At 43.8% G+C, this 23,679-nt stretch overlaps 1 protein-coding gene across 8 annotated transcripts in view; it reads left to right on the forward strand.

The window, feature by feature from the left end:
• PTPRJ (protein tyrosine phosphatase receptor type J) overlaps nt 1–23,679 on the forward strand; it is a 124,278-nt gene that overhangs the window by 92,881 nt on the left and 7,718 nt on the right. For 6 of the 8 annotated variants that reach the window (XM_080595127.1, XM_080595128.1, XM_080595125.1 and 3 more), the window contains 17 exons: nt 4,291–4,309; nt 5,720–5,872; nt 6,573–6,836; nt 8,178–8,444; nt 9,747–10,013; nt 11,141–11,407; nt 11,983–12,249; nt 13,375–13,641; nt 14,250–14,516; nt 15,068–15,334; nt 16,918–17,196; nt 18,231–18,365; nt 20,917–21,118; nt 21,233–21,351; nt 21,930–22,017; nt 22,462–22,503; nt 23,452–23,539. In XM_080595127.1, the coding sequence (XP_080451253.1) occupies nt 4,291–4,309; nt 5,720–5,872; nt 6,573–6,836; nt 8,178–8,444; nt 9,747–10,013; nt 11,141–11,407; nt 11,983–12,249; nt 13,375–13,641; nt 14,250–14,516; nt 15,068–15,334; nt 16,918–17,196; nt 18,231–18,365; nt 20,917–21,118; nt 21,233–21,351; nt 21,930–22,017; nt 22,462–22,503; nt 23,452–23,539 (3,258 nt within the window). The remainder of the gene's footprint in view (nt 1–4,290; nt 4,310–5,719; nt 5,873–6,572; nt 6,837–8,177; nt 8,445–9,746; nt 10,014–11,140; nt 11,408–11,982; nt 12,250–13,374; nt 13,642–14,249; nt 14,517–15,067; nt 15,335–16,917; nt 17,197–18,230; nt 18,366–20,916; nt 21,119–21,232; nt 21,352–21,929; nt 22,018–22,461; nt 22,504–23,451; nt 23,540–23,679) is intronic. The other 2 variants (XM_080595131.1, XM_080595130.1) reach the window with 2 other exon arrangements.

Consider the following 23,679-nt stretch of genomic DNA (forward strand, 5'->3'; position numbering starts at 1 on the left):
CTCAGTCACGTAGAATTTTTGAAAATGTTTTCCCTCAGCCCATCTTAGTTTCTTCACTGGTAAAATTACCTATGAAAATAATAATGATTCCTCAGTGATGTGACCTGACTGTCTACCTGAGGAGGATGGAGCTGAGTCCTGCAGTTCTTACACCCCACAAAACAAATGAGGAGCGCAGGACAGACCTCATGTGAGTGCAGATGAATTCTTCAGCTCCCCTGCAAAGCACACGCCTCTGGTCAGACTGCGTGTTGCTGTGTGACATGTGAAAAGATTCATTTGCTGATGATAGCTGATGACAGCGATGAGTTTGTGTATGCACACCTCTCCTGTTGTTCAGTTGAAATGTTCACTGTTTCACATTTTGCTGTCTTTTTGTTTGCTTGATCTGTTGAATATTTCCTAGCTTTTCTTGGGGACAGATGTTCTTCCCAGCACATTCCCGCTGTCTGGGGCGGGAAGGAGGGAACAGCTCCGTACATGAGTATAATGGATTAATGTAGTTGAAAAGAAAAGTGGAATTGGCACGGCTCTGGGCATGTCAGGGGTGAACCCAAGGAGAATCAGGTGTTCAGCATGAATATCCTCTGAAATAATAAACAAATGTTTTGTATAAATAGCATTTCATTAAGTAATAACAGGAGGCTGGAGAACAGTTAAGTCGATGGCTTGTTGAAAAATACAGCATGGAATGACTGAGTCAGGCAGGCTGACGCTCGGGAATGGGATCATTTGTTTTGCGTGGTTTTGGGTTTCAAAAGGAGGGCTGTCTGCTGCCGGCAGGGTGTGCTTTGTTCAATTTGGTTAGTATGTAGGATTCTGGAAAGTCAGAGGGGTATTGCGAGATTGCTGAAGTCTGTGATGAACAAAAGCAAATAAAATGCCAGGAAGACGTTCGTTCATCACAAGACAGAAGTTTTAGCACAACTTTCCTTCTGTTGCTTGAGCATCATTAACAAAACCAACGCATGACTGTACAACTGAGTTCGTGGCAGCTTGGTAGTAAGTTGCTGTTAGATCAGATGGTCGTAGCTGGGGGCAAACCAGGAATTAATGTGTGTATTGTTTGGGCAGGCAGGGAAGAAATGAGGAGGTAGGAAACAGGGGTGTGAGGGGCTTGGTAGTGGCATAGCTATTTGTCACTCATCTAATGTCTGTTTTTCCTGTTGCTCAGGAAGGATGCCCTAAACCTGAACTCGAACTTTAGGGAGAAAGAACTGAGAAACTTTAAAATTCAAGAACACTGGCATCTTCAGGTGGTTTTTACAGAAGAGAGAATAACTTAAGGACAGGTTGTGAGTGATGTCAGGCTGTTGCTGTTTTGCCTGTGGGGCAGTAGAAATCACTGTGACGTACACACTTCTGTTTCATTTTACATTGTTCTTTGTTTTTCTTTTTGCAATTTTCCTTTCTTATTAAGCACAGCATCTTTCTGGCTTTGCTTCTAGATTGTCCTGCCTTTCAGGGAATCTCACCTCTTGCTCATCGTTCAGCAGCTGTTTCCAGGTAGCTCAGCGCTTGTACTTGGAATGCTGCACAGGGCTGTTTTCCTGCCTTTGAGTGGCTTTTCCCTTCGTAGTCACTTCTTCCTTGGCCACTTGTTTGTGAAAGAATACAGAAGGACTCTTGACCTGAGTGCAAATGAACACATTTCTTCACTTCCTAAAGGCCTAGTGATTTGGCTGGGCTCTCAAATATTCAGAAAGGTTGACAATGACTGTTACATTTGTATGTAGGAGATGTGAACCCGAGTATTGTCCTTTGTGTCCTGAGTTGTCTGCAGGACTGCACTGGAGAAGATCAGGAGTTGCTTCTTTGCCTCTTACAAGCACTTTTTTGCTTAAAAAGTGCAGCCGAACATTTTGCTGCAGTAATGACACCATCGCAGGCTGGGGGTCTCTTCTACTGCATTTCTCACTATTGTAAAGCCGAAGGGTTTCCTTCTGCTGTGTTTCTTCTAGTCAGCTTGTCTGCCTTATCTTTGCAGAGTGCTTTTTGTAGCCACTTATACGAAGAACAAGACTTAATGGTATCCTCTAACTTTTTGAGAGTGTGTCTTCCAGGGCCTGTGACCCTGTTGCTGCTGGAGCTGGTTGTGGCAACAGGAGAGCTGAGGGGCGAGCGATTTGGGATTCAAGCTCTATGTTGTGTTGTCACGATATAGCCGCTTATTTCTAGTTAGCTTGTGGAAGCTCAGAAATGGAATGGGCGAGGGTGGAAGGGACCCTGGAGATGATCAAATCTACCTCCCCGCCTGAAGCAGGGCCACCAGGAGCAGGTTGCTCAGGGCCATTGCTCACTCATCGCATTGTTGGGTGGTAGCAACCTCGTCTAAGAAAACAGAGTGGAAAAAGAAAACGAGACAAAACTTGAAGTGCTTCAGATAAATGTGTCAACCTTTGCTATCAGCAGGTTTAGTGCTTTGGGTTGGGTAAGGCATCATCCAGCATAAAGCTAAATCGGATTTTCTAGAAGCAACTCGCTGTGAGGGCCAGCCCTTCTGCAGGCACCACCCGAGCAGTCGGGGATGGAGACAGCCTCCAACTGCCCACCCCATAATGCTGGAAGACCCAGATGTGTGTGGCCAGAAACCTCCCGTGCCTGCAAGCCCTTGTGGCACAAGGGAACCGTGATCTGCTGGTCCCCAGCACCGTGCTGGGGCCCCACGTGTTCTTGGGACGCGTACCTCTCCCTGCTTGCCTTTGCCTTCTCATGTGCATCTTTGCAAGGTGAATGGTTGTATTTAATTCCCGCTATGACTGCTGAAGCAATCTTGTGTTTGTTGCCTGACAAAAGTGACTGCCGCAGTTGGTTGGCGTCAGCTGGCTGTGAGTTCCAGGAAATCACTATTTTTCTCTTAAGTGCCTTCAGACCCCTGTCTGGTGCTTTTAGTACGCTCCTTTAGGAGCATTTTGTGCTGCCACCTGGCGGGAGATGAAGAAAATTTATAGGGCAGTTTGTGTGGGGACTGGCAGGAAGGGAAATGGCTTACTTGGGAGTAAAAGCATGAAGTTGAAAGACTAAAAATGTTTTCAAAGCAAAATTCTTGTGTGCCTGTCAGTGTTTCTAGCAGACTATTTTCAGGTTGTAATTAATAGGCAACTGCTGATATTTTGTGTGTACATACACATAGATAAACTAGGTTTTCAGAATATATACTAAATATTTTTGAATTTTGAATTCACTGAATTGTTTCAGAAAATGCAAAATGCTCTTTTGTGAGAAGTAATAATAAAGTTTATGCAGCCATAGGATGAAAGAAAAATCCCTATGAATAAAAACCCTATCAGTCTCATCTGCCTCTTTTTGTGGGATGGTATTGAGGTGTTGTGGTTTAACCCGGCTGGCAGCTAAACACCACACAGCCGTTCGCTCACCCTCCCCCCTCCCTCTCTGGGATGGGGGGAGAGAAACGGGAAAGTGAAGCCTGTGAGTTGAGATAAAGACAGTTTATTAAGACAGGAAAATAATAATAACAATAATAATAATAATAGTGATAATGGTAATAGTATTAACAATAATAATGTGTAAGAAAACAAGTGATGCACAATGCAATTGCTCACCACCTGCTGACCGATGCCCAGCCTATTCCCGAGCAGCCGGCCCCCCCACCCCGGCCAGCCACCCCTATATATTGTTTAGCATGACGTCAGATGGTATGGAATACCCCTTTGGCCAGTTTGGGTCAGCTGTCCTGGGTCTGTCCCCTCCCAGCTCCTGCTGCACCCCCAGCCTGCTCGCTGGCAGGACAGAGCGAGAAGCCGAAAAGTCCTTGGCCTGGTGTAAACACTGCTCTGCAACAATTAAAACATCAGCATGTTATCAGCGCTCTTCTCATCCTAATCCAAAACATAGCACCCTACCAGCTACTATGAGGGAACATTAACTCTGTCCTAACTGGAACCAGGACATGAGGGTAACTTAAGTCTCTTAATTAAGATCTGGGGTTTATTTTTAAATTTCTATGTGCAAAATAACCACCATATGCTAAGCCAGGTTTTTGACAAAATAAACTTTGCCTGGTTAGAGGAAAAAAATATGGAAACTAACGTTTTACCAGCGCGTTTACTTTTTCTCTCTAATTGATCAGAATGCTTTTGGTATTGTTTTTGTTAATAGATTTTTAGGTATTTCTTTTGCAGGTTGAGAAGTGTGTAGTGAAACAATACTTTCTTTTTTTTTAAACTGATTTTTTTTTGTACTACCTGTTACTTTTAAACAGTCCTTATTTTATTTGAGCCTCCAGTAGTTTTAAAGTTTTAATTTCTGTTATTTCTTTTTGTTTTCCAGGTCAGATGTACAGCTGCCTGTAAGTATTATTCTGTTACTCAATTATGTATTTTTTTTGTACGTAACTTTTGCTGTCCTCTTTTTTCTTTCGAAAGGTCAAACAGCATCAGCTAAGTATTTAAAAAAAACTGCTGAAATTATTTTTTATAAAAAGCATTCAGAAATATAAACTCCTATTTAGTCAGCATAATTCAAGCAGTGCATTTAAGGATAAGGATATAAAAGGACACAAAAATCCCATATAAGGACACAAAAAAAGGACATTTAAGGATAAGGACATAAATGAGCATTTTAATCCATTTTTGCTTTTCAGTTTGTAAAGGATTCTGGTAAAATCAAGTACAGGTTTAATATAGTTAGAAGGATAAAAATATACGTCGAAACAAAACAAACGACTCAGAGCAAAAATGACTCCCAAAGTGATGCTTTGAGGATTTTTTGAAGTAGGTATAGCAACTGCTGTGCTTACCAAGATGACAACGCTTCATGTGTCACTAATTTCCAAAATTAATTGCAGATGAGATCTACCTTAATACCAAACATCATACTTAAATGAGTTAGCCCTTAAGTTTCAGGACCAAACTAAAATGGGAGAGACAAACTCACATTTTACACTGCTTTAAACTGTATATAGTTCTGAAGGAGCTTTGAATTGTGAGTGAGTTTGGCTCATAGTATTTTCTTTGCTTTCACTTTCATGTGAACCTGCATGTGTATCAGTTTCGATTAAACTGAGAAACAACTGTTCTGTTGGGATTCTGTCCAAACCCATGCTCCAGGACTAGGAATCCTGATGCTCACAGTCACCTTTCCTAAGCGTGCTTGCAGTGCGTATTGCTCATGTAACAATATCACAGCTTCAACTAAGATAGCAGTTTTTCTGTGTATTGTTACTGAAAGAGCTGAATCACCTCTCTCCTCACATTGGGCTGCACTATGTCAACTTAAAGTTTTCTGTAGCTATATCATATCTGCCTTGTGGGAACAGTATGTGAATACCAGAATTTTTAAATTTTTTTTTCTCTCATACGCTAAGGCTAAGAGATAAAGTTGCTATGCCAGGTTGAGTAAAGCAGCTAGCTTTACATAATAACAATGCACATACAGATTGTGCCTGTAAGTTCATTCAGTTCTTTTTAAACAAAACTGTACAGAGCAGATCATGGTAGCCTTCATTCAAACTATGAGTTGAGTCACTGAATACCCGAAGTAATGTGGCAATTTCTTAATCTAATATAAATTGTCTGACAAAAGTTAAAAGTGGTAAAACCAGGAAATGTGCAATGAAATCTCTGTAGGAAAACAAATTGAAAAAATAGAGGAGTCTGTGTCTCTGCAAGATATCTGTAAATGACTATATTTTTTCACGTGGGGAATTCAGAAGTTTTGTAAAGATACTTACTGCCTTGTATTTTTTTTTTCCTTTCAGGCACTGAGGATTGCAGATCAAAAAACTTAATTGCAGAAATGGGAACCAAAAGTAGTGATGATTTATCAGTAAACTCTACAAGTAGGAACAAAAGATCATCAGGGGATGTGCCACTACCTGGTGAGGCAAAAAGTGATCGGAACAGTGGAACACGTAAGTGACTTGGAATGCCACTGGGATGTGAACCTTTAGTGTATTCTGTGCTTTTACACTACGTTAGCATTTTAAGTCAAAACTGTAGTTCACAGTGCAAGGATTGTGGCAGGAAGTGGATCCAACTGCTTTACTGGAGTAGAGAATGAGCAAAAAATTTATCTACACAACTGACTAAGAGTGTAACTGAACAATGTGATTGTAGGATGTCCTTGAAATAGTTTTATCACCATTAGACTTGGGTTCCCTTCCCTGCTTATTATGGCAAATTTTTACATTACAGCTGCAGCAGTTCAAATATGTGACCTAGAGATTTGAAATATATATGTGATGGAGTACAGCTGAAATAACCTACCTTGGATCTAGAGGAGAGTTTTGTGAATCTTGCAAGCCTTTTCTTTAGGATAGCTAGCTTAGGAAAAGGAAAAAAAAAAAAAAGTTGTATGGGTGATTCTTTCTCAGCAGCTTGCATGAAGCTGACAACTAAGGTATGGAAGTCACCACCGTTGCACCAAGACTATTTTAATTTTTGAGATGAAGTGAGTCTTCAGGAGTTGGAGGAAGATCATAGAGCTAGCAATCATGCCATACAACATAAAAGAATGTCTTGATTAAAATAGTAATTGGTTGAGGAAAATACAATAGTTTTTCCACTCTCTGCATTTCTCTGCCTTGACAGTATATTTTCTTGCCTTTCCAGAGCCCAGCAAAGTTCTTGATCTCCAGGTAGTGGATGTTGGTGTGACATCTGTCAATTTGACATGGAGGGTGAACGACACTGCTTCGGAGTCCTACACGTACAGGATAGAGGTTGCAAATGGTACCCACGTTTGGAACAAGACGTTCGATGTCAAGGAAGCTGAAATTACCGAGTTAATCCCTGGGACAAAATACAATTTCACGGTATTTGCAGTAGCGGCTGATGGTCAGACGGAAGGAGGAGTGTCCATAAGCCAGTATACAAGTAAGTCTCAGCTGCTTGCAGTCGTGTTTGTGGTGGGCTGTGTTGTGCTGTGAAGCACAGGACTCTGTCTGCCCGCTTGAGGCTTGTAGTGCAGTATGGCTGTGGACACAGGGGATGTTTTGCTGCTGGAGCCTGATGTGGGCTATATGCCAAGCATGGGAGGTCAGAATGCAGAAGAAGCATAACCTTGGTAGTAAGCAGTTGGTGAAACCAGTCAGTAAAGCTTGCAGCATAGAGATTTTTCCTGAGGACCTATCTTCCCTAAGTTTGGAGGGGAAGTAGACTTTTTTTTAAAAAAATTCTATTTTAAATTTTTAAATTGCATTTTGAAATTTCTTTTTATTTTATTGTAAAATGCTATTAAGAATGGAATTTAAAATAAAAATTATAGGAACTGTGGGCTTCAGACCCCTGTTTTAAATGCTCCTATGCACAAACCAGATTGCACGTGGGGAGTTTCTGTGATGTGGGGTCCTGTGTCTGCCATCAGGCTGCAGCAGGAGCATGTGCTTTGGGCAGTGCTAGTTGAGGAGAACTGCCTTGGCCATTGAGCACCTTGCTGTGCTGGGTGTCCTACATCTGAATGCATGGTGTTGGAGGGCCGGTTTCGGAGCTGGCCTGCAAGGCTGTAGCACAGCCTGGTCTTTCTCCAGGCTGGATTTCAAAGGAAACCGATGCTGGCTCTTGTCATTCGTGTTGTCCTGAAACGTGCGTGTGAATGTGCTCCTGGCTTTGCTGTTGATTCCCAGAATCTCTCCACGCTGTCTGTCGGTGACGACTGCTGACCCTGGTTGGCAGAGGCACAGAGAACAGAGTGCCGCAGAGAGATTGTGGGGAGGTGTTCTCTGTTCTTCCAGCCCTGGGAGCGAGGTTGGGGCCTGAGCAGTGGAAAAAGAGCAGGGTGGTCATGGGTGATCACTTCTGTTTCTCTTCCAGCAATCATTTATCTTCCTTCCCTCAGGCTGTGCCAAGGTGCACCACCTTCTTCTTCGGCACCTTCCCCTGCACGCTTGTCTCCTTCCTGCGCACCCCTCTGGGCTCCCAAGAGAAGCCCTGGGGGCGCTGGCACGGTGGTGGTGCGTGCTCCTGCTTCTGAAGGAGTGGGAGGTGAATCCCACTGGAGATGCCTCTTCCTTACTCTTGCCTCCCAGGCATGTTGATGGACGAGCCTCTGGGAGCATCTGGTGCTGTTGCTGGGTGCCCGTGCACTCTGAATGACGAGTGGCATGAAGGGAGTGAAGCAGTGGTGTACCTGTGGTTTTTTTTTGTTGTTTTTTTTTTTGTCCCCATTTGTCAGCAGATATTGTTACAGGTTGATGGATTGTTGTCTTGCCTTTGCAGAGCCCAGCAAAGTTCTGGACCTCATGGTAGCAGATGTCGGTGTGACTTCTGTCAACTTGACATGGAGGGTGAACGACACTGCTTCGGAGTCCTACACGTACAGGATAGAGGTTGCAAATGGTACCCACGCTTGGAACAGGACGTTCGATGTCAAGGAAGCCGAAATTACCGAGTTAATCCCTGGGACAAAATACAATTTCACGGTATTTGCAGTAGCGGCTGATGGTCAGACGGAAGGAGAAGGACTGTCCATAAGCCAGTGTACAAGTAAGTCTCAGCTGCTTGCAGTCGTGTTTGTGGTGGGCTGCGTTGTGCTGTGTTGTGCTGTGCAGCTCGGGCCTCTGCCTGCCCGCTTGAGGCTTGTAGTTCAGTATGGCTGTGGACAGAGGGGATTAGAATGCAGAAGAAGCATAACCTTGATAGTAAGCAGTTGGTGAAACCAGTCAGTAAAGCTTGCAGCATAGAGATTTTTCTTGAGGACCTATCTTCCCTAAGTTTGGAGGGGAAGTAGACTTTTTTTTAAGAAAATTCTATTTTAAATTTTTAAATTGCATTTTGAAATTTCTTTTTCTTTTATTGTAAAATACTATTAAGAATGGAATTTAAAATAAAAATTGTAGGAACTGTGGGCTTCAGACCCCTGTTTTAAATGCTCATATGCACAAACCAGATTGCACGTGGGGAGTTTCTGTGATGTGGGGTCCTGTGTCTGCCATCAGGCTGCAGCAAGAGCATGTGCTTTGGGCAGTGCTAGTTGAGGAGAACTGCCTTGGCCATTGAGCACCTTGCTGTGCTGGGTGTCCTACATCTGAATGCATGGTGTTGGAGGGCCGGTTTCGGAGCTGGCCTGCAAGGCTGTAGCACAGCCTGGTCTTTCTCCAGGCTGGATTTCAAAGGAAACCGATGCTGGCTCTTGTCATTCGTGTTGTCCTGAAACGTGCGTGTGAATGTGCTCCTGGCTTTGCTGTTGATTCCCAGAATCTCTCCACGCTGTCTGTCGGTGACGACTGCTGACCCTGGTTGGCAGAGGCACAGAGAACAGAGTGCCGCAGAGAGATTGTGGGGAGGTGTTCTCTGTTCTTCCAGCCCTGGGAGCGAGGTTGGGGCCTGAGCAGTGGAAAAAGAGCAGGGTGGTCGTGGGTGATCACTTCTGTTTCTCTTCCAGCAATCATTTATCTTCCTTCCCTCAGGCTGTGCCAAGGTGCACCACCTTCTTCTTCGGCACCTTCCCCTGCACGCTTGTCTCCTTCCTGCGCACCTCTCTGGGCTCCCAAGAGAAGCCCTGGGGGCGCTGGCACGGTGGTGGTGCGTGCTCCTGCTTCTGAAGGAATGGGAGGTGAATCCCCCTGGAGATGCCTCTTCCTTACTCTTGCCTCCCAGGCATGTTGATGGACGAGCCTCTGGGAGCATCTGGTGCTGTTGCTGGGTGCCCGTGCACTCTGAATGACGAGTGGCATGAAGGGAGTGAAGCAGTGGTGTGCCTGTGTTTTTTTTTTGTTGTTTTTTTTTTGTCCCCATTTGTCAGCAGATATTGTTGCAGGTTGATGGATTGTTGTCTTGCCTTTGCAGAGCCCAGCAAAGTTCTGGACCTCAAGGTAGCGGGTGTTGGTGTGACATCTGTCAACTTGACATGGAGGGTGAATGACACTGCTTCGGAGTCCTACACGTACAGGATAGAGGTTGCAAATGGTACCTCCATTTGGAACGATACGTCAAATGCCAAGGAAGCCGAAATTACCGAGTTAATCCCTGGGACAAAATACAATTTCACGGTATTTGCAGTAGCGGCTGATTGTCAGACGGAAGGAGAAGGAGTGTTCGTAAGCCAGTATACAAGTAAGGAACCGGTTTCTCTCAGATGCAGTGCCTAAATAAGCAGTTTGTAAGAGAGCCCTGCTTTTTTTCCTTTTATTTCCAACTTTTTACTGTTTCGCATTGCCATGTTGCTTTACTCCAGGCTCCTCTGAGCATGAATGTCAGACTGTCCTTGTCAAAAAGGTAAAGGGCTGAGACTGTGTCCGAGCTGCCTGTGGAGCAGTTAGCCTTGAATGCCCAAGATGATGAGCTATGCAGAAGTCCAGGTGCTACAACAGCATGACCTTGCCTGGACATCAGGTCTGAATGGGCCCCATACAGTGCTTCTTGGTGGAGGTTGTCATCAGGTTTTATAAAAGGCCGTGGTGTGCAAGGATCCAGTGCCCAGGATCACAAAGATCACAGAGACTTAGTGATCTCAAAGCTTGTTTTGAGCTCTCTGCAGAGGCCCATGGCTTCTGTGAGCAGTGACATTGCCTAGGACCACGTTATCAGGAGCGGTGCCAGCTCTGTCTGCTTTGTGCTCTGGCACCTTTTCCCCAGATCAGAGGGGCAGATGGCAGAAGAGCTGTCTTATGTGTTGAGCTCAGGCGTGGAAAGGGAACAGGCAGTGTCCATATACAGAGCAATTAGGGGCAGCGTATCCTGGAGATGCTTCTACTTAGCGGAGCTTGTCTAAGCTGCCCAAGGTGAGTCGTGTCTACCCAGTGTTTGTGCTGATTTAGACTTGCCAACCTCGACCCCCCAGTGTGGGTCACTGTTGCATGCACAGTTTCCTTCTGCTGTCCCAGAGAGGCTGTGCTGGGAAGCTCAGATTAAGACACTCATGGGCCCAGTCTTGAGCTAACAGACCAACACTATCCTGCATTCTGCTTCCTTCCCTGAATTCCATCTGTCTGTCTGTCTGGGAAGCCATTGTGGAAACAAGTGATTTTAGTATGTGAAATAAAATAAAGAGAATCTCCTCCAAAATTTCTGTGGCTTTTCCTGAGATATGTCCCTGGATATTGGAAGCAGGGCGTTGATACTATAGAAGTGCAGCATGGCTACAGTTAACACTTAATCTATGTGGAGTAGCGAAATGTGACTGTGGTTTTTCCACTCTCTGCATTTCTCTGTCTTGACAGTTTATTTTCTTGCCTTTCCAGAGCCCAGCCAAGTTCTGGACCTCATGGTAGCAGATGTCGGTGTGACTTCTGTCAACTTGACATGGAGGGTGAACGACACTGCTTCGGAGTCCTACACGTACAGGATAGAGGTTGCAAATGGTACCTCCATTTGGAACGATACGTCAAATGCCAAGGAAGCCGAAATTACTGAGTTATTCCCTGGGACAAAATACAATTTCAAAGTATTTGCAGTAGCGGCTGATGGTCAGATGGAAGGAGAAGGACTGTCCATAAGCCAGTGTACAAGTAAGCCAGCTGCTTGCAGTCGTGTCTGTGGTGGGCTGCGTTGTGCTGTGCAGCTCGGGGCTCTGCCTGCCCGCTTGAGGCTTGTAGTGCAGTATGGCTGTGGACAGAGGGGATGTTTTGGTGCTGGAGCCTGATGTGGGCTATATGCCAAGCGTGGGAGGTTAGAATGCAGTAGAAACATTGCCCTTATCTGATTTTGGTTTTGGTTTGGTTTAATTGTCTTCCTTTCCTATCTCCTCCTTGGCCCTCATCTCCTTCTTGCACACCTTTCTAGCTCTTGAATGCTGGCACGGTGGTGCTATACTCTCCTGCTTTGCAGGGCAAAATGGAGATGGACCCCACTCAAGATGACTATTCTTTTTTGCAGTTTTCCCTTACAAGCCCAATGATGGATGAGCCTCTGGGAGCATCTGGTGCTGTTGCTGGGTGCCCCTGCACTCTGAATGACGAGTGGCATGAAGGGAGTGAAGCAGTGGTGTGCCTGTGTTTTTTTTGTTGTTGTTGTTTTTTTTTTTTGTCCCCATTTGTCAGCAGATATTGTTACAGGTTGATGGATTGTTGTCTTGCCTTTGCAGAGCCCAGCAAAGTTCTGGACCTCAAGGTAGCGGGTGTTGGTGTGACATCTGTCAACTTGACATGGAGGGTGAACGACACTGCTTCGGAGTCCTACACGTACAGGATAGAGGTTGCAAATGGTACCTCCATTTGGAACGATACGTCAAATGTCAAGGAAGCCGAAATTACCGAGTTAATCCCTGGGACAAAATACAATTTCACGGTATTTGCAGTAGCGGCTGATTGTCAGACGGAAGGAGAAGGAGTGTTCATAAGCCAGTATACAAGTAAGGAACCGGTTTCTCTCAAATGCAGTGCCTAAATAAGCAGTTTGTAAGAGAGCCCTGCTTTTTTTCCTTTTATTTCCAACTTTTTACTGTTTCGCATTGCCATGTTGCTTTACTCCAGGCTCCTCTGAGCATGAATGTCAGACTGTCCTTGTCAAAAAGGTAAAGGGCTGAGACTGTCCGAGCTGCCTGTGGAGCAGTTAGCCTTGAATGCCCAAGATGATGAGCTATGCAGAAGTCCAGGTGCTACAACAGCATGACCTTGCCTGGACATCAGGTCTGAATGGGCCCCATACAGTGCTTCTTGGTGGAGGTTGTCATCAGGTTTTATAAAAGGCTGTGGTGTGCAAGGATCCAGTGCCCAGGATCACAAAGATCACAGAGACTTAGTGATCTCAAAGCTTGTTTTGAGCTCTCTGCAGAGGCCCATGGCTTCTGTGAGCAGTGACATTGCCTAGGACCACGTTATCAGGAGCGGTGCCAGCTCTGTCTGCTTTGTGCTCTGGCACCTTTTCCCCAGATCAGAGGGGCAGATGGCAGAAGAGCTGTCTTATGTGTTGAGCTCAGGCGTGGAAAGGGAACAGGCAGTGTCCATATACAGAGCAATTAGGGGCAGCGTATCCTGGAGATGCTTCTACTTAGCGGAGCTTGTCTAAGCTGCCCAAGGTGAGTCGTGTCTACCCAGTGTTTGTGCTGATTTAGACTTGCCAACCTCGACCCCCCAGTGTGGGTCACTGTTGCATGCACAGTTTCCTTCTGCTGTCCCAGAGAGGCTGTGCTGGGAAGCTCAGATTAAGACACTCATGGGCCCAGTCTTGAGCTAACAGACCAACACTGTCCTGCATTCTGCTTCCTTCCCTGAATTCCATCTGTCTGTCTGTCTGGGAAGCCATTGTGGAAACAAGTGATTTTAGTATGTGAAATAAAATAAAGAGAATCTCCTCCAAAATTTCTGTGGCTTTTCCTGAGATATGTCCCTGGATATTGGAAGCAGGGCGTTGATACTATAGAAGTGCAGCATGGCTACAGTTAACACTTAATCTATGTGGAGTAGCGAAATGTGACTGTGGTTTTTCCACTCTCTGCATTTCTCTGTCTTGACAGTTTATTTTCTTGCCTTTCCAGAGCCCAGCCAAGTTCTGGACCTCATGGTAGCAGATGTCGGTGTGACTTCTGTCAACTTGACATGGAGGGTGAATGACACTGCTTCGGAGTCCTACACGTACAGGATAGAGGTTGCAAATGGTACCTCCATTTGGAACGATACGTCAAATGCCAAGGAAGCCGAAATTACTGAGTTATTCCCTGGGACAAAATACAATTTCAAAGTATTTGCAGTAGCGGCTGATGGTCAGACGGAAGGAGAAGGACTGTCCATAAGCCAGTGTACAAGTAAGTCTCAGCTGCTTGCAGTCGTGTTTGTGGTGGGCTGCGTTGTGCTGTGCAGCTCGGGGCTCTGCCTGCCCGCTTGAGGCTTGTAGTGCAGTATGGCTGTGGACAGAGGGGATGTTTTGGTGCTGGAGCCTGATGTGGACTATATGCCAAGCGTGGGAGGTTAGAATGCAGAAGAAGCATAACCTTGGTAGTAAGCAGTTGGTGAAACCAGTCAGTAAAGCTTGCAGCATAGAGATTTTTCGTGAGGACCTATCTTCCCTAAGTTTGGAGGGGAAGTAGACTTTTTTTTAAAAAAATTCTATTTTAAATTTTTAAATTGCATTTTGAAATTTCTTTTTATTTTATTGTAAAATGCTATTAAGAATGGAATTTAAAATAAAAATTGTAGGAACTGTGGGCTTCAGACCCCTGTTTTAAATGCTCCTATGCACAAACCAGATTGCACGTGGGGAGTTTCTGTGCTGGGTGCCCATGCACTCTGAATGACGAGTGGCATGAAGGGAGTGAAGCAGTGGCGTGCCTGTGTTTTTTTGTTGTTTTTTTTTTGTCCCCATTTGTCAGCAGATATTGTTACAGGTTGATGGATTTTTGTCTTGCCTTTCCAGAGCCCAGCAAAGTTCTTGATCTCCAGGTAGTGGATGTTGGTGAGACTTTTGTTGCCTTGACATGGAGGGTGAATGATACTGCTTCGGAGTCCTACACGTACAGGATAGAGGTTGCAAATGGTACCTCCATTTGGAACGATACGTCAAATGTCAAGGAAGCCGAAATTACCGAGTTAATCCCTGGGACAAAATACAATTTCACGGTATTTGCAGTAGCGGCTGATTGTCAGACGGAAGGAGAAGGAGTGTCCATAAGCCAGTATACAAGTAAGTCTCAGCTGCTTGCAGTCGTGTTTGTGGTGGGCTGTGTTGTGCTGTGCAGCTCGGGGCTCTGCCTGCCTGCTTAAGGCTTGTAGTTCAGTATGGCTGAGGACCGAAGGGATGTTTTGGTGCTGGAGCCTGATGTGGGCTATATGCAAAGGATGGGATCTTAGAGTGCAGCAGAAACATTGCCCTTATCTGATTTTGGTTTTTGTTTTAATTGTCTTTCTTCCCTATCTCCTCCTTGGTCCTCATCTTCTTCCTGCCCACCTCTCTAGCTCTTGAATGCTGGCACGGTGGTGCTATACACTCCTGCTTTGGAGGGCAAAATGGAGATGGACCCCACTCAAAACGACTATTCTTTTTTGTAGTTTTCCTTTACAAGCCCGTTGATGGACGAGTCTCTGGGAGCATCTGGTGCTGTTGCTGGGTGCCCCTGCACTTTGAACGATGATTGGTGTGAAGGGAGCGAAGCAGTGGTGTGCCTGAGTTTTTTCTATCCCCATTTGTCAGCAGATATCGTTACAGGTTGATGGATTGTTGTTTTGCCTTTCCAGAGCCCAGCAAAGTTCTTGATCTCCAGGTAGTGGATGTTGGTGAGACTTTTGTTGCCTTGACATGGAGGGTGAACGACACTGCTTTGGACCCATACACATACAGGATAGAGGTTGCAAATGGTACCTCCATTTGGAATGATACGTCAAATGTCAAGGAAGCCGAAATTGCCGAGTTAATCCCTGGGACAAATTACAATTTCACGGTATTTGCAGTAGCGGCTGATGGTCAGATGGAAGGAGAAGGAGTGACTGTAAACAAATCCACAGGTAAGTCTCAGCTGCTTGCAGTCATGTTTTTGTGGACTGTGTTGTGCTGTGCAGCACAGGGCTCTGCCTGATGGGTGAAATGCTGCTGCAGGCATAGGTGCTATACACTGCCCACCTCTTGTTGGTCATGCTTGTGTGGACAGGGGTTGTGTGGAACATGTTTTTGCTTTCTTTCCCGTTTGGTTTTGGGCTTCACACCCTTGTTTTGAAGGGCTCCCACATGGTGTATTTTGCCTGCAGAACTTCACGCATTTGAAGGATGTTTGGCTGTGGCTGAGTCGTGGCAGCACTGCTGGGCAGCTCTTGTCTATGCTGCTCCACCCAGCTCCTCAGCAGAGTGGTGAAGATGGAGGTGGTCCTGTGTTCGTTATGCTAAGCACTGTGATGTTTTCCCCTTGTTGCGTTGCTTTGTCCTTTCCTTTGCTTTGTCTGATTTTAACTGAGGTGAAGTGAATCTGTCCAGAGGTTCTTACTGGGATTTCCAGAGGTGCCTTGTGATGAACCCATTAAGAGTGTCTCTGGCACTTTGAACATGCTGCTTGGCTGCTCATAATGCTTACTTAGTCTGTGCAAAAGAGTCCAGTGTGGCTCTGCCTCTGCTTCTTCTGTCTTTGGTAGCAAACTTTTGTGACTGTTGACAGAGTCTTGTCTTGCCTGTCACAGAGCTAGTTCAGTTGTTTGGTCTCCAGAGTCTTCTAAACTGGTTTGAGCAGCCTGTGCTCCTGTAACTGGTGACCACAAGGTCTTGTCTTGCCAGGGCTAGCTACAGTCCAGACCTGAAGGAGGTGGCTTAGTCTGCCCTGTCCTGACCCCTGGGGTCCTGTCCTAGAGTGAGACCCCCTGTCATAGAGCAACCCCTGGGACTTGGAGCAGTTTCCCTCCCTTTCCCTGGAGGGAGGGCAGCAGAGAGGCTGTTTGGAATGGCTCACACGCTGCTCCTGCTGTAACTCTCTGCTAGGTATCCCCCTTCCTCTGTTTGGCACTATGTTGAAGGGTCACTTGTGGTTCTTTTCAGTCTCCTTTGCGTTTTGTTTGGATTCACTGTTATTTCCTCTTGGATCGTTGGTGTGTTCTTCAGTCACTTTCTACACGTAAAGTGACCCTAGTGCTCTTGTCTGCATTCCCCATGGGGCCATGTATAACTTCTCCTTTATATGCTAGCATGTCTGCATCCTTCAATCCTGCATTCTTTTCTTTGTATTCATGCTCGCCTGTTGCTGGAGACAGGATAGATGACAGGATGAAGTTTTTGTCAGATCCGGTCCAGCTATCCGTGAACCACTGAGGGAGTTACGAATATCAAAGGCTGTTTTTTGAACAGTATTGGAAAGCTTTGCTGATATTGACACTTATCCAACCCCAATTTTCTCAGTAAACCTGTCTGCAGAGAAATTGGCACAAAAGGGGGTCTGTGTACTTACAGTGTGCTAAATACTCTTCCTCATTGTGTGGCAAGTTCTTTGTAGGCAGTAGCTTCGTCTGTTTAAAAGTGGAAAGCAATACCAGTGTTTTACAAACGCTTATACACAGAAGAGCTTATAAATAGAAACCTTTCTTTTTCTTTTTTTTTTTTTTTTGTGCAGTTCCTTCCTCAGTGAATTCATTTCAGTGTGAATCGGTGGCTAATATGTCTTACCTAATGCTGAAGTGGGAATGTCCTTATGGTCACTATTCTGGCTTCACCATTAAAATATCTATTGATTCTTGGGTTATAAAAGAAGAAGAGAGTCGGTCTTGTTCAGGAGAAGGCTTCAAAACATCACCTTTGGATTATTTCAAAACCTATAATGTTACTGTTACAACTTTTTCAAATGATAATACAAGTTCTCCAGTGCAGAAAACATGTAAAACAAGCATTACAGGTAAGCATTGAGATCTGAGAATGGAAGATATTTACAGGACCAAAACATTAACTGCACAATTGCAGAATAGCGTAATTGATACACAGTACATTATCATCATGCAGATTATGAAAAGAACACTACATTCATGCCAAGTGTAATCTGAGTCCGGTCGTATGGCATTCAACAAGGCTAAATGCCAGTGCTGCACTTGGGGTCATAACAACCCCATGCAGCAACATAAACTTGGGGAAGAGTGGCTGCAAAGCAGCCTGGCAGAAAAGGTCCTGTGGGTGTTGGTTGACAGTTGGCTGAACATGAGCCAGCAGTGTGCCCAGGTGGCCAAGAAGGCCAATGGCATCCTGGCTTGTACCAGACCCAGTGTGGCCAGCAGGGCAAGGGACGTGATCGTCCCCCTGTACTCGGCTCTGGTGAGGCCGCACCTCAAGCACTGTGTTCACTTTTGGGCCCCTCACTGCAAGAAGGACATTGAGTTGCTGGAACATGTTCAGAGAAGAGCAGCAAAGCCGGTGTAGGGGATGGAAATCAAGACACATGAGGAGCGGCTGAGGGAGCTGGGGCTGTTTAGTCTGGAGAAAAGGAGGCTGAGGGAGGAGACCTCATCGCTGTCTACAACCACCTTGAAAGGAGGTTGCAGCGATGTGGATGTAGGTCTCTTTTCTTAGGTGACAAGTAATAGGACGCAAGGAAACAGCCTGGAGTTGTGCCAGGGGAGGTTTAGGTTGGATATCAGGAAGAATTTCTTCGTGGAAAGGGTGGTCGGGCTTTAGAATGGGCAGCACGGGGAGGTGGTGGATCCCCAGCTCTGGAGGTATTTAAGAGGTGTGAGGATGTGGCACTGAGCGACATGGCCTGGTGGTAGAGTTCATAGTTAGGTGAATGGTTAGACTTGATGGTCTTAAGGGTATTTTCAAACCTAAATGATTTGATGATAAATATGCATGATGTGAATGATGTCATTATTACAATATTTTCTTATTTGAAAAAATTATCTTTACCTGACATTAAGGTACTAAAAATATTTCTGTTTATAGATCCACCTACTCCAGAAACAGCTCCTGTAGTCAAGGTGCTTAGTCACAACTCATTGTCTGTTGAATTTTTTGATTTTGAGACACTGTATGGACCATTAAAAGCCTATGCAGTAATGATCATAACAGAAGAAGAAGGTAAGATTTTTAAAATGTTGTCTCCTAGCTGTGTGAAACAGTTTATCAGATAGCATTATGTTAAGACAAAAAATTTGCTGTGATGAATATCAGATGTTTTAAACTCTAAATAGGTGTTAAATGGAGAGAGGAAAAGCTTGCTCTGTTTTCAATCAGCTTTCAAAAATCATAAGGCAAATACCGTGATTGACTGAAGCCAAATCACTTCTTGTTTTCACAAAGCCACTGTTTTCACTCAGCCTTTTTCAGCCTGAGTTATCCTTGTATATAAGACTGAAGTATTGCTGTTGTGCTGTTGCTAGTGGTTGCCAGTGGTTACTCAATTTGCTAGTGGTTACTGCCACAAGACTGAGTAGTATCCTTCTTCCCAAGAGAATAATTTTCAGAGCCAGAAATATAGAGAGTTCTGCAATGTAGGATGTTTTTCTCCATCCCTTCTTCGGCTGGAAGACTTATCTAGTAAGATGGTGGTTTTGTTGTGGGTGTTTTGTGTGTGTGTGGTTGTGGTTGTTGGAAGGCTTGAATAACATTGTCAGCATTACATGTCATGGGAAGTAGAACACCAGGGAAAGCTAGATGGTATTCTATAAAACTCACCTCTTTAAAGCATCAAGTCTTCTTTAATTCATGAATGTCTAGGGACAAATCATAAAGTAAAGAAACATCTCTTTGCAGTGTAGGTTCTAGTTGACCTTTTTATTTCTGACTGTGCATAGGAGGAATAACACAGCTGATGGAGATAGTTTTTCTCTGAGTGGGATATGACATTCCAGCTTATCCTTTGTCTTAGCACTGGAAATTCATCATGCAGCAGTCTGTACATCTTTTTTTTTCTGTGTTTTTCCATACAATATATGTCCAAGAAATGCCCAGCTATATATGGTATGTCAGTGCAGAAAATTCCTATTTTTTTCACGTGCAACTCAGCTGCCCTGGAATTGCTGATTTGAAAGTCAGTGTCTTCCACACAGTGACAGCTCTGCTTGTACTTTCAACCGGTCCTGTTTAGTCTTGACAAGCTTCAGTGCATTTTTGGGTGGATTGTAAGGAATTCAAGAAGGTGGTTTCAAGATTTGAGGGAAATAAGGAAGAAAGATCCTGTGAATGTATGGAATCAGATCAGTGCTTTGGTAGGAGCAGAAAACCATCCTTATGGCCAACCATTACTTCAGCATTGTAGTGTTCAGATAGTATGAATATGCTTGAGTTGGGTTTCTCTGTCTTAAAATAGACATCATTATCTTAAGGAGAGACATTCATTACTTTACGCATTTGTGTACGCAGTTGTGTCTAAGGCTGTGAGGTGCCTTGAGGTGATAACCAAGACATTCACAATTTGCTCAGGAGGTACATCCTTTTGGAATTGAAATGAGGGACCAGATAAGACATCTCAGGTGGTATTGAACACCCATTTCTAGGCAACTAAGTTAATTCCAGCCTCAGCTGCATTTAATGTAACCACATTAGTGCTTTAGAAGAGCCACATTGCACCCTGTTCCTGCACAGTTACAGCTAACAGGAGCTTTGCTGTTGGTAGAGTGAATATCAGATCAAACTTTGTCTATGCGACTGTAGAAAACTTGTTAGAGCATTTCCACTTAGTAACCTTTCAGAGCCCCTTTGCAGCTTCTCCTTTTTAATGATGAATTCAATACTATATCAGCTTCCTAGAAGAAGCTTTTAGCTTTGTAAAGCAATCAGCAGAAAGCAATATAAGCAAACTTCAGCCAAATGAGGAAGATGTTCTGCTTAGTTTGCTTGCCCTTGAGTTGTCAGACAGTTGGTAGTGTGAGCTGTTTTACCATGTCTAAGGTCATACATGCCTCAGCTGTAAAATCTGCCTCAAATTTCTAGGGTTCATCTTTTAACAGCAGACACTGCACAAAGCAACGTTGTTTGGCATATGGTGTCCTATTGGTCACCGTTTGACTGCATTATCCTGTTCTGCGTTTTTCAGACAAGAAAATGTTTTGGTCACTGATTGTTTTGTCCTACTTGTGTCTATGGAAAGAGAAAGCAGAAAGTAAATCCTTCATTTCTCAGGGCGTAAGTGCGAGACTTTGTCAGACACAGCAGACAGTATAGGCCAGGATGAGTTTAGCATCACCCTGAATGAAGCTTGATGTTGTTTGAGTAGCACAATGTTATCAAATACAAATTGCCCTTATTTTTTACAGTGTGTAGTATTCTCTACATTTGGTAGTTGATGGAGTGGGTTTGGACATGACTGACTTAAGTAGTGAAAGTTGTCCACAAGGACACCAGAGTCCACCACTCATATGCCGTTATGGAGAAGCTCCACTGTACTTGGTAGAAGTAAAACCAAAAGGAGATGAAACCAAGTAACACCAGGGAGTAGACGGGAAGTTAAGTAAATTGCACTGCAGCAGAGGGAATTTCTGAGATTGTCTGTTTCCCTCAGTCTTTAATTTCAGGCAGTACTTGTGGAACAATCACAGCTATGGTTTATGTGACACCCTCTCCAACTGTGCGGATGGTTATAAAAACAGTGTGTGATGTGTACCACTTATATCCTTGTTTTTTCCTGAAGGTTGTCCACCTTTGAAGTCCAAATTGAACTACACATACGAAGATTTCAAGAAAAAGAAGACCGGCACCTATGTGACTTATGTCGCAGACACAGAGAAGGCAAAACTACCTTCTTTCCGTTCTCAGAACATCATCGATGTAGGCAAGGGAAACACCATGTATGGCTATAAAAATGGACCATTGACTCCACTTCATTCATACAGGTATTTATCTCGCTGCAGTTGAAACCTAAGAGTTCTAATTGAAGAGATCACAAACCTTGCTTAAGGCTGTTAAAATCATGTCACGTATGTGTTGTTTTTTTCCTCTCTTAACAGGGCAAGTGTTGCAGGCTTCACTAATATAAGCTTTACTGCAGAAAACATCATTATGGAAGAACATAGTTATGTATCATTTTCACCTTGTTCTGACAAGGTTTCGTTACCCCAGGATCCAGGTACAGTTAATGCAGGACTGGCAGTTTTGAACATACGTTGTGTGTGGAGATTCCTTAATTAATGGCAAGTTTCATGATTGCAAAATATCTATTGGTCTGTCTGCAATGGACTGTTCCTTTCTAGCTTTGCAGTGCCACTGCTCCGTAAATTCATAACTTGCTAGTTCTGCAGGTGACTTCTTTTTTTCCATACATGACTTCCATTTGAGAAGTAACCAAAACCTATGCTACTTACGGTGTGCTAAAAGGGATTGGATGACACAGTGTGACTTTAGTACAGAAACAAACAGCAAAAGCAGTTGTTGTTCTAACAGTTCCTGTAAATTAGAACCGAATGTATTGGAATGCAAATACTGATCCTTTGATTCAATTTTTTTTATTAGTTTATCATCCTTGTTTTATTGTTCTTAATGAGCTTTCAATACTGGTACTGCCAAAGGATACACTAAAGAAGAGAGGACACTTAGGAGAGTAGAGTATGTTCTGTCACCTGCGAGGTTCTCTTGTAGTATGTTGATTGATTCAGAGCATTGCCAGATGTAAATCAATGATGAGTAATACTTGTTCTCTTTTATAAGGTGTTATTGCTGGAGCTGTTATTGGATGCCTTTTAGCTATATTGGCTGTAGTTGCTGTAGGGGGTTACATATTCTGGACAAGGAGAAGGTAACAACATGTTTGTTATTTTATTTGTTGTGGTGAGGAATATCAGTATTTCACTTCTGTACCTTTTTATTAAAAAAAGGTGTCTGTTCCTGTTCACTGTCGCCGTGATGCTTTAAAATACATTCTATTCAAAATCTTTGTTATACATCAGAGCTGATACATCAGACTAGCTAAATGACTGTTCAAACCCATTGTTTTGAATAATTTTGCTCTGGTTCCAACAGAAAGAAACAGTCCCATTGCAAAACATCATTGAAAGAATGAAGAAGTATTTTATTTTTACTGCAGGTGTAAGGTTTGCCTCAGGACTTTTTTTTGCACAGAATGAGATCATTTACAATAAATTGTTCTGAGCAAGCACATGAAGTAACTGTCATCAGAAATCTCATATATGTTCCATTAAATTCTACTGTGAGCCTATTGTGTTTTTTTTTCTCCTCATAGGAAAGATAAAAGGAATACTGAAGTGTCCTTTTCTCCAATTAAGTAAGTCAATATCCTTTCAGATGGTGTTTTCTGAGCTGAAGTGATACGTGCAAAACTTACTCTGAATCCTGGTGCTTGTTTTCTGTGCAGTTTTACATACAGTTCTGCATTATTAACTCCTCATGAAACTTAAAGACTCAAGCCTGCAGGCTAGAAATAATCATATTGATCAAGACTTCCACAGCTGCTACAGTGATCTAAGTGCTTGCTTCATGAATCGCTATTAGATAGACAAATGCCCCATGCAATTTTGAACAATAGGATGTTTGCATGAAACACAAGCTTCTGTACACATTAAAGAAGCAATCCAAATTGTTGGTAAAGAGCTCATAAGCAAAACTCTGCACTGAATTTTCCTTTATGGCTACTTTGCACTGAGCTGTTAATTCAGATGATGTTGAGATTGTAATAGCCCACCAATAGGTAGCCACAATATCCTGGAAATCACAAGCAATTGAACCAGGTTATTGGCTCATGCACCAATTTTATTTTATTTTTTTCTGATGGAAAGGCATGGCCTGAGCATGCTGTGAAATCCCACCTGTGTAGACTTCATTAATTGGTATAAAATACATGAGGGAATGGGGCTGATCCGATGGAAGGGGAGCACAGAAATTGCTGGCTGGCACCTTCTGTCATATCCTTCTCATCAATAGGATGCACTGTTCTCTTCTTGGCTGGCACAGATCAGTTAAATGATCTGCCTTGATATCCTGTCCCCTGTAAATGCAGTTTTGTGGGTGCTACTAACAGTCATGCTTTTGTTCTTAGATTCACGTAGTGAAAAGTACAACTGCATGTGTCTAATCATCCTTTTTTCTTCCTCCCTTCCCCTGCTCTCCCCTGAAGAGTAAAGAAGTAAGTAAAGCATGTTTCGTAATGCATCAACTGAATTCATGGTTTATTTACCTAGTATCAGCTACCAATACATGGCTTTTCTCATTTTAGATCAAAAATGATTAAAGTGGAGAACTTTGAGTCCTACTTTAAGAAGCAGCAAGCAGACTCCAACTGTGGTTTTGCTGAAGAGTATGAGGTGTGTGTCCTCAGTTGGGAGAGCTTTGTGACAAATATTTTTGGAAAGCAAATTAGCTTTCCTTTGGAGTGTAAGTGAGGTATACTGAAGGGGAGGAGAATAAGGGACCTTTTACAATAGACATTATTAAGCTGCATGTG

The sequence above is a fragment of the Anser brachyrhynchus genome (genome assembly GCF_964034855.1).
Source record: "Anser brachyrhynchus genome assembly, chromosome: 5".
Taxonomy (NCBI): domain Eukaryota; kingdom Metazoa; phylum Chordata; class Aves; order Anseriformes; family Anatidae; genus Anser; species Anser brachyrhynchus.